General features: G+C 39.8%; 1 protein-coding gene across 1 annotated transcript; it reads left to right on the forward strand.

Moving 5' to 3' along the window:
• Positions 1–1,438: 1,438 nt before the first annotated feature.
• LOC138889798 (uncharacterized) lies at positions 1,439–7,041 on the forward strand. Its single transcript, XM_070173135.1, has 5 exons — positions 1,439–1,605; positions 3,990–4,053; positions 5,529–6,196; positions 6,318–6,525; positions 6,958–7,041. Exons 1-5 carry the CDS (start codon positions 1,439–1,441, stop codon positions 7,039–7,041), a joined length of 1,191 nt encoding a protein of 396 aa, XP_070029236.1.
• Positions 7,042–11,489: the final 4,448 nt, after the last annotated feature.

The raw sequence follows: 11,489 nt of genomic DNA on the forward strand, positions 1-11,489 counted from the left end.
CCATCAAGGAAGTTGTCAAGATCATATCCCCCCTCAAGAGGACCCCCCACGTTGGTAGCCTTTGGATCCCGAGCATTCCTGAATTTCCCAGGCGAGAATTGAGCACCCAAATTAAGTTCACCGAGGGCATCGATATCACTAAGGGGCAAATTTTGTCCCCTAGAAGCTCCGGGATCGGGCCCTTTGAAACCAGCAGTAACAGTCTCCTCGGCAGGGATTGCACCACGTCCGGACAGGGGTTCAAAAACTGTGTATGCACCCTTCTCGAGGAACTCCACATTAGGGGATCGCTCTAAATCGACCGTTCCCGATTCGGCGACCTTTGGCCCAGTTGCCTATGGGACATCTGCGCCCGACCTCATCCTTTGCACTAAATGGTACTCATCATCATCGTCATCTTCATCCCTAGTACTGGGACTTGCTCCGGAAGTTGAAACTAAGGTCATGGCAGCAGCTCGAGGCCTACGTGATTTAGGTTTCTTTGCCGCAGGGGACTCAACAGCCGCCTTTTTCTTCCTTTTCTTGCCCTTATCAGGCTTCAGAGCCTCTTCCTCACCGTCGGGAGGTGGTCTCATCAGCACCCCCTTACCAAGGCCTACGCATGTGTAATAATAAAAACTTGTCAACGCGAAAGAGAAATTGGAACATGCTATAGGCGACAACAAAATGGTACCATGATTCGTGGCCGGCCATTGCGTTTTAGTCAAGTCGGGCCAAGACCGCTCGAGAAATGGGAACGAAGCATCCAATTGCCTAATCCATCCCTGCAGATCCTGGACCACTTTAGGATACCAAGCGGTAGCTGCATAAACGAAGGGGAGATCATTTTTTGGAAGGAAGGTAAGAAGACATTAAAGCATGCTCGAGGGAGAGATACTTACGCTGTGCATTCCACTCCTCTAGGAATGACATCCTTTTGGTCGGGATGATGTCTGAGGTCCTCACTTGGACAAACCTGCTCATCCATCCTCGATCCTTGTTCTCATCAATGCTCGAGAAAAATGGCTTCGGGGATCAAGGGTGAAGCTTGATCCAACCTCGATAAAGTCGAGGGTTATACAATATGATAAATTGGTTAAGGGTAAAGGTCATACCCGCAACCTTGTTGGAGAAATAACGGAGCATGTAGAGTATCCTCCAAAAAGAGGGATAAATTTGGCTAAGCGTCACCCAGTATTCATGATAGAAGTCGAGAATAACCGGATCTATTGCCGGAGAAGAAGGGTTCGAGGAGTCGACAGGGCCCAAAGTTAACGGGTATGTATATACATGAAGAAAACTGGCCTTATGGTCCGTTATGCTCTCATTAAGGTTGTGGATCTCAACCAGCACTTTCTTCTCCCATCGGCAGTCCACCTGCACTTTGTCTACATCCTTCACAATGCTAATATACCGGGACACATGCTCGCATCGGCCCAGTGTAGATGAGGGTCTCTCAATGGAAAAGTCATTCACCGTGTTGAATTCGGTAAGGGTACATTGTTCAACGGTGGATATCACTTTGGGTTTGCCTTTGGATGTTCGAGACGAAGAGGCAGCATCCTCTTTTCAAGGCACTGTTTTTAGAGGTTCTGGCCATGGTGGTGGAAAGGCTTTTCTGAGAAAGTAAGTAAGGAATCAAGAATGGAAGAACGGGAAAGGGGATGTCCTTGGCTCTGAAAGCTTGAAGATGTTGTAAAAGTATGAGTTATTAAACGATTGAGGTATTTATAGAGGCCATATGGGCAGCGAAAAAGACGAACCAATAGCAGTTCGTGGGCTTCTCGATAGTTGTGTTGACGGCGACCCTCGCGCGACTTTTGAGTTGTAGCATTTAATGCTCTAATAGGTTGACATCATGGTAACAGTGCCTAAGGAGTAGAAGTTCGAAACCGTTTCCTATCACTTCGTTCTAGGAAATGCGGGGACTATCTGTATACGGTAAAATCGGAGGATCCAATTTTCGATCATTGCGACGCATCGTAAGCACGTTGTCGAAGGCTCGAGGCTACGGTTGAGATTCACACCCGAAGGGCTATCAATGCCTGACCTCAGGGCAATACAGATCGATAGTTATGGCAAAAAATAGGAAGTTCCCAAGGTGCGTAGCTAGAGCCGGTAAAGCCTAGTGGGGTAGTTCAGACTCGTATCAAGGGTTTAAATGGTTGTACCAACCCCATATCTTTGTAATAAATATAGTTGTACTATGTTTGGATTCCCCATCATATACAAAGGGGATCCTTATCATTTTGTAAGGGACCTGATGCTCAATATTGAATATACAAGAACATTCTCTCTGCTCTCTAACATATTCCCTTGATCTCATTACTTGCATTTATTGCTTATATTCATTGTGTTCTATTTATTGTTCTTCATTTTTTGCTTGTTATAGGCCATAAAGAGCCATCATTGATTTATCATTACTGTTAGTCATCCATCGACTACCCTCGGTAGGATATCAGACTCGACTTCGAGGCCCCGAATAAGAAAGCTCGAGGCCCCGATTATCAGCCATTCGGTATAGTTATCACCTTGTTTTCAAGCTCTTATCTTGTTTCCAAGTCTTTCACTTTGCATCAATAGCCTAACAACTAGCATAAAAATAGACCACATATTTTTAAAACCACAAAATCAAATCTTATTGTAATTACCATTTTCAAGGTAGACAAACTTAATGTTCAAATCAATCTATATCTATATATATATATATATATATATATATATATATTAAAGGAATAATTTATATTATGGCTAAGCTAAGTGGGCAGTGGCACGCTACTATAAAGTTATTTGACAATTTAGGATAATATTTAATTTAATTTAAAATTAAAAGATAATATTTTTAATTTAAAAGGAAAGATAGTAAATAAGATTATTTTGAATCTGAATGGAAAGAAAGAATAATAGTCTTATAATGATATAACCAACTACCTATTTTAATTAATGAGGTTTTGACCACACAAAAAAACTAAACTGGAAGATAAAAACAACACCCCTATCTTAACTCATTATAAAGATAAATATGGAGTTATTATTCATACATACTACGAGTACTACTACTCCATTCAGCTAAAATATAAAATAAAGATAAAAAATAAATGATACACAAAAATATTATTGATAAATTTAAATATTAATTTGAGCAGTAGAATAAAAAAATAGTGAATATAATTTTTATTATAAGAAAAAAAAAACTAAATTCATCTATTAATGGGAGTTGTGGACAATAATATGAACAACTCTAAGTTATGGGTAATGCAATAAATATATAATTAAATAATTTCAATAGTAGATGTATACATACTGATGAAACTTATTTGATCTTTGAGAAGCGAAAGTTTTTAAAATAATAATAAGCTAATTCATAGTATATAAATAAGATACACATATTTAAAACCGTTATAATAGATAAAACTAGAATAAATAAGTAATTGACATAACTCCGAGAAACAAATTAATTTTTTTTAAATATAATTTAAATTCTTATATAGTTAATTTAAATTGAAATTTAAAGGCGAACTTCCATATAAATGAAACAATTATATGAAATTTTAAAGTAGAGGGAATAATATAGAAAGAGGGGGTATAAAGATTGTGTGGGGAAATTGATACTTTTAATTAATTTAAAAATAAATCTATGTGTCTTGCTCAATTAGCATTTCAGTTTTGAGAATCAAGATGTGCGATGTATGTAGTTTGGAGTCGATACATTTAAAATAATTTTTAGAAAGAGAATGGTCACATAAATGCAGTTTGATTCGATCAATTTTTAAGCAACTCCAACAATGTTAGAAAGGATTTAATCAATCATAAATTTACACAAGAATAAAGGAACCGATGACATACATTTCTGTGGGGATAATATTTTAAACTATGAATCGACTCAGACATCAGCTAAATAAATATCAATTGTGTTGCCTTAAGGTAAACTTAATTATCTAATATTTTATAATTTATTTTATATCTCAATTGTTTGGAAGCCATACACACATTTTTATTTTTTCTATTAGTGCTAGCAGTTGCTACGCTAAAATAGATAAGAAAGGGAGGATAGATTCTTCTTTAATGGCTCAGGTATGGACTATGACTTTTTAGCCCGTTGTTGATATTTATGTTCTCTCAAATTGTATAAGCCAATTGATCGAGCAACTGATTGGCTCGATATATATATATATATATATATATATATATATATATATATTAGAATGAAATAGATTTGGATAGGGTAAACATATAGAGGAATATATTGCACTATTTGGAATTGCTATTTACACAAAATAAAGTAAATTACAAAAATTATAAGGTAAGATTCATTTAATTATGAATTACATGTAACAAAACTCATCTTATTTTAGTACATGTGCATGGTAGAAGAAAAATATTTAAGGTAGGTTTACATTTATTTAATTATAATATATTAATCTTAACTATATCCCAAAGGCATCATTTAAATTGTTAAAAACAAAGTGATTTTAATTTTGTGGTTAAAATTTAGGTGACATTAAAATTATTGAGCAAATTACGATCCAACTATTTTATAAGTTGGTAACTCCCAAAAGTTAGAATATATTGGTTGCTAATAAATTATCATATATGTATATATTAATTTGTCATTGTGTAATTTTAGGTTTGTAGAAGTTGATAATGATGTGAGAAGTTATTATGTTGAGATAATAATATAATATATTTTTATAATTTAAATTATGATATTACTAAATATATTTTTATTAGTTATTACTCTATATAGTATGACTTCACTCCGTTTTAATATATATGAGATAATTTGAATTGGCACGGAGTTTATGAACGAAAAAGAAGACTTTTGGAAACTTATGGTCCTAAAAGTTTTGTGGAGCCATGATATTTGTGTGAGTGTAAGAACTTCTCATTATATGTAAAATAGGTAAAATAAAAAATGTAAAGTTAAATTATTTTCAAATACAGAAATGTGTCAATCTTTTGAAATAGACTAATAAGAAAATATTTTATGTAAATTGAAAGGGAAGGAGTACTTATTTTTGAATCATATTGTATTTTTATTTGTTTGTATCACAGAGTATATGAGGTTATAATATTTAAGTTTATGTCAATAATTATTCATATAATTTGTTCTTTTTTATTTATAGAATTTAGCAGGATCATAATATTATCCGCATATTGTGCGGGTACTAATACTAGTTTGTGTATTAAGGCTAGACTTTTTTTTATTTAAATTATTATTATTTAAAACTAAACTAGTTTTTAAATAAAACAGAGATTTAACTTCTGTCCATCTCTATTAAAAAATATCAAACTCTTTAGATTCTTTTTCCATTTATAATTCATTATCAAACTCTTTAGTCTATCCTTTTGTAGCTTTGTGCTAGTCTAGTGGCCGCACCGAGCTATGATAGAGTGAGGGCATGTTCTCGGGGGGAGCGGGCGGAGCGGGGGGTAGAGGGTAAGGGTGGCAGGGGGTAAGGAACCTTTTAGGTTGAGAGTGGGGTCATGGAACATAGGGACTCTAACGGGGAAGTCTATAGAGTTAGATTAACATAGCTTGTGTCTAGGAGACTAGATGGGTGGGGAACAAGGCTCGAGAGGCGGATGGTTTTAAGTTGTGGTATTCAGGGAGGGTGAGAGGGAAGAATGGGGTAGGCATTTTAGTTGATAAGGATCTAAGGGAGCTAGTGATTAAGATTAAGAGGGTGAATGACAGGCTGATGATTAAGATAGTCGTGGGAGGGTATACTCTGAACGTAGTTAGTGCTTACGCGCCTCAGGTGGATTTGGACGAGGAGGTTAAAAGACACTTCTGGGAAGATTTGGATGGGTTGGTACGAGGTATACCGTCCACCGAGAAGCTTATTATACGGGGTGATTTTAAAGGCCACATTGGGAGGTCGCCTGGGGGACATGACGATATGTATGGTGGCTTCGATTTCGGAGATAGAAACGGAGGAGGTATTTCGCTGCTGGAGTATGCTAAAGCTTTTGAGCTGGTGATCGCTAACTCATGTTACCCGAAGAAGGCGGAGCACTTGATAACTTTTCGAAATGCGGTGGCCAAGACCCAAATTGATTATCTACTTCTCCGAAAATGTGATAGAGGTTTATGCACGGATTGCAAGGTCATCCCGAGTGAGAATCTTACAACCCAGCATATGCTTTTGATTATAGACTTAGAGATAAGGTGGACGAGGAAGAAGAGGGCTATGTCTGGTATACCTAGGGTCAGGTGTGGTGCATTGACTAAGGACAAGGCCCAGTAGTTGGGGGAGAAGTTGCCGGCTATGGGGGCCTAGAGGAGTAGCGGGGATTCGAGTTTTATGTGGTCTATGATAGCAAAATTGCATTAGAGAGGCGGCGAGAGAGGTTATAGGGGTCTCAAAGGGTTTTTCTGGTGGCCATAAAGGGGACTGGTGGTGGAACGAAGAGGTTAAGAGGAAAGTGAAAGCCAAGAAAGCGACATATTTGAAGCTTGTAGAGAGTATAGACGAGGGGCAGAGGAGTGCTAATAGGGAGGGGTATAAGAAGGCTAGAAAGGAGGCGAAGTTGGCAGGTACTGTAGCTAAGACCGCCGCATCGTTGTCTATACTAAAAAATTGGGGATAAAGGTAGGGAGAAAAAGTTGTACAGGCTAGCGAAGGTGAGGGAGCAGAAGGCTCGGGATCTAGACCAAGTGAGATGCATAAAAGATGAGGAGGGAAGAATTTTATTGAAGGGGGAACCGATTAGGCAGAGATGACAGTCTTACTTCCATAGGCTCTTGAATGAAGAGAGAGATAGGGGCATTATGCTGGGGGAGTTGGAGTACTCGGAGCGGCATCGAGATTTTGGGTACTGTAGACATATACGCGTGGGGGAGGTTATAGGGGCTATGCGCAGGATGAGTAGGGGTAGAGCGACAGGGCCGGACGAGATTCCGGTGGAATTCTGGAAGAGCGTGGGTAAGGAGGGCTTGGAATGGCTTTCTAGGTTGTTTAATGTCATTTTTAGGACAAAGAAGATGCCCAAAGAGTGAAGGCGGAGTATGATGATCACGTTGTACAAGAACAAGGGGGATGTCCAAAACTGCAATAACTATAGGGGTATCAAGTTGTTAATCTATACGATGAAAGTGTGGGAGAGGGTGATTGAAGAGAGGTTGAGGAGGTGTGTGTCCATTTCCAAGAACCAGTTTGGCTTCATGCCGGGACGGTCGACTACTGAGGCCATTCACATTGTGAGGAGATTGGTGGAGCAGTTTAGGGTGGTGAAGAAGGATTTGCGCATGGTGTTCATTGACCTGGAGAAGGCCTATGACAAAATCCCCAAAGAGGTTCTATGGAAACGTTTGGAGGCTAGAGGAGTGCCTATAACGTATATTAGGGTGATTCAGGACATGTATGATGAAGCTAAGACACGGGTTAGGACAGCAGGAGGAGACTCGAATTACTTTCCGGTTGAGATGGGGTTGCATCAGGGATCGACACTTAGACCATTTTTGTTTTCCCTGGCAATGGATTCTTTGACACTTCACATTAAAGGGGAGGTGCCTTGGTGCTTGTTATTTGCAGATGACATAGTCCTGATTGATGAGACGCGAGGTGGCGTTAACGAGAGGCTGGAGGTCTGGAGACATACCCTGGATTCTAAGGGTTTCAAGTTGAGTAGGACCAAGACAGAATACTTGGAGTGCAAGTTCAGTGGTTTTACCCAGGAGGCGGACGGGGATGTGAAAGTCGATACGCAAGTCATTTCCAGGAGAGATAGTTTCAAGTATCTGGGATCTATAATTCAGAAGGATGGGGAGATTGATAAGGATGTCACACACTATATCGGAGCAGGATGGATGGAGTGGAGGCTCGCTTCCGGTATCTTATGTGATAAGAATGTGCCATTGAGACTTAAGGGTAAGTTCTACAAGGTAGTGGTTAGACCGACTATGTTGTATGAGGCAGAGTGTTGGCCAATCAAAAACTCCCATGTCCAGCAGATGAAGGTAGCGGAAATGAGGATGTTGAGATGGATGTGTGGGCATACTAGGTTGGATAGAATTAGGAATGAAGTTTTTCGAGATAAGGTGGGAGGGGACCCTGTGGAGGCGAAGATGCGTGAGGCAAGGTTGATATGGTTCGGGCATGTTAAGAGGAGAAGCGCAGATGCCCCTGTCAATTTATGTGAGAGGTTGGCCTTAGGAGGTAAGAGGAGGGTAGAGGTAGGCCAAAGAAGTCTTGGGGAGAGGTGATCAGGCGGGACGTGGTGCAACTTGAGCTAACCGAGAACATGACTCTAGATAGAAGGGTGTGGATCTTGAAGATTAGGGTAGAAGGTTAGTAGGTAGTCGTGCGTCTCCCTTTGTCTTCTCTACCCCGATAGTATTAGCGCTAGTACGGTACCCTTTTTTCCTTAGTTTGCTATATTCGCATGTCTCGTTTCGTTGTCACTTGCCATTGGTATTTCCATAATTTGCTAGCCGGTATATAAAGATTATACATAATTTTACACATATTATATATGTATTATATATATATATATATTATATATTCACTTGCTATTTTTAATTTAAAAAGTTATGTGAATGGCTATTTGGGTTAATTCTTTATTATAATATGTATCTCATGGTAGTTATGTCAATCTGGCCTTAAGTGGATTACCGTCTTCATTCAATGGCTATAGAAATTACTTATTCCACCCGAAATAAAACAGTTGCTATGGCTTTGCGAGAGACTACCTACATCTATAGTTTTTTTTATCACGTAGATACTTTGAGCTGTATTATTTCCCATCACATACCTTAAGTGCATTTTATCATCACAATTTAGACCTCTTTGGATGAAAACTCTTGTAGGTAGTTTCTTTCATATCTCCTTGTATACAAAGTTTTAACATTTTAAGCGTATGTGAGATAGCCATATAACTTTTTTGTGCACTTATATATTGTTTACCTTGAAAATACGAGTAATAATTAAATTTGATTTGTGATTATAAAGATATGTAATTTAGTTCAATACCAATTAATAATCAAGAAATATAAAGTATAAATGAAAGAAATGAGCGGATCAAACCAGTGTTACAAGGCAGAATCGACCTCGAGATGGGTTAAGAGCAGTAAGGTAAGAACAATAAAGCAAGAAACAGTCAAGCTAAAGGACAATTCTGATAAACAATGAGCGAGAAAAGTAGGGTAGTATATTCTTTGCCAATCACTAGATGATGTTTACAAATGATTGAGGTCCCCTTATATAGGAGGGGAGCCCTAAATAAGGTACATTTTCATTTACTATAAAGAATCTTATTGGGACAGCTGTACCGCCTGGTACGAATTTATATTAATTCGTACAAATCTCTTCCGAAATATACGCCATGATCTTGGGGACGTGGCGAGAATCTTGTCTTTATGTAACAAACTCATAACGACAATATCTTGGAGTCGGTCATACTTGGCTCTGATACTCCTTGAACATTCAGGTCTTCGAGCCTCTTATTCTGCCTTCCAGCCCAGGCTTGGTCTTTATTGAACTTCTACCCTCGGTACGACGTCTTGAGCCTACTATGTCGGGGGCACCCGATTTCACCGTATACAGATAGTCCCCGCCTTTCTTAGAGTAAAATGATAAGAAACGATTTGAATCTCGATTTTTCGGAGCCCTTGATGATGACATCCTCCTCCTGATGTATGCGCTCGAAGTGACCGAGACGTCCCATCGGTTCATTTTCCCATAAAATTAAATGCACGCCAGTAATGGTCGGCCACTAGTACCACCGAACCGTCGCCTCTCATCTATAAATATGGGGTTCCTCTTTTTGAACTAAAAACTTTACCTCTTCATTGTACTTACTCTGCTTACTTTTTCTCTTCATCTATTTCTCTTCTCACTGCTTCTTACTCTGATCACTGGAAGATGCCAAGCTCCCGTAAACCACCAAGCTCTGCTACCGCCTGTATTCCTTAGTTTAAATCTATGACTAAATCTTCCAAAACAGTCTCCCAAAGGAAGAAAGCATCGTCATCTTCTACTTCCCGGCCGGTCAAACAAGTGGCACTGCCGGCTCTTCACGAAATCACCCCCCACCCTTGCGTGATAAAAAAGGACTTCAATGTTGAAAATACCACCGATATCCAAGGCCGATGCGAACATGTAACTTGGTACATTAGTTCAATATCAAAGAAGTACTTCAAAGCCATGAAAAAGAATTGTGGTTGGGGAGACGAGGTCGTGGTACAGATTCCGAGCCCGGAGAAGAGCATCACTACTTACGTGGAAGGGTTCTTAAGTGTTTACACTTACCCTTTCATGCTGGTTCCCTCGATCCGATAGTGATCGACTTTTGCAAAAGGTATAAGGCTACTCTCGGCCAAATCCATCCCTCTTTTTGGCACATTGTGATCATGTTGCGCTATTTTCCCAGCAAGGCCGAGGGATTGGAGCTTATCCTCAACCATCTCATTCGGTTGTATCAGCCTCAGCTATTTCGAGGTCTCATCAAGCTTCAAAGTCGATCAAAAAAAGACTTTTTTGCTAGCAACAACGAAGAAAAATATCGAGGCTGGATGAGCCGGTTTATTAGAGTGAGGACCTCGGATGTCATACCTACGGAGAAGATGCCATTCCCGGAGAAATGGAACTTTAATTGTAAGTGAAGTCCTTTTCCAAATACCCATTCATATTCTACTTCCACGTTTCATAATGTCTTTACCTCTTCTGCAGCTATTGCTTGGATGCCTCACGCGGTCCCCGACCTCGAGGACTGGGTTCGAAAGTTAGCTGCAACCTCCTCGTATGATGAGCGCAAATAGCGCGAATTATCGAGAGGAAAATGGGAGGCCAAACATCATGGTAAGTTCTCTTCTCAAGTTTTTTATATCTTTCCATTTTTAGTGATACCACCTCACTCATACTTATTTGTACAGGCATAAGAGATGTCTCTATAATGAGGACAACCTCGCCCAGGGAAGAGAGTGAGTCCCCGGTTTCGAAACTGGGGAAAGACAACAAAAGAAAAAGGGCTTTGAAGCCCGAACATTCCCAGGGTGAGAGGGCCCCTACTCGAAGGCCAAAGAGGAAGATTATCCATGTGGATTTGGATTCTGCCATCCAGCATCAGGAAGACGAAGAGAACTAAGGCGAAGAGTCTTCGCTGGTGTACCGAACTACGAAACTGGTCGAGACTGTCAAGTCTTCCAAAACTGAGACTTTGCCTCTCGGTGAAGAAACTTCAAAGAAAGACTCGGGAAAAACCCTCGAATACCCCAAGATCGAGATCATTCCCCCTCCTTCAATAAATATGCTGGAGGGGACAAGTTCTAAGAGGGCCGAAGCTAATCAGAACGCCCCGAGTGAGGCTTGAGGCCGTGAAAATAGTTCATTTACCTTCTCTACCATGTTACTCCGAGGAGGCAATAGAGGATGCGCGATCTTGCCAAATGCCAGTCCCGAGCAAGGTTCTCGAAGAAGACCCTTTTCAGGAATATTTCACTGGGGTTGATGATGTCGTTGACCTTAACGATGCATCCACCCTCTTTGAAGAAGCTCAGCATCTCTTCT

The sequence above is a fragment of the Nicotiana sylvestris genome, chromosome 4 (assembly GCF_000393655.2).
Source record: "Nicotiana sylvestris chromosome 4, ASM39365v2, whole genome shotgun sequence".
Classification (NCBI taxonomy): Eukaryota; Viridiplantae; Streptophyta; class Magnoliopsida; order Solanales; family Solanaceae; genus Nicotiana; species Nicotiana sylvestris.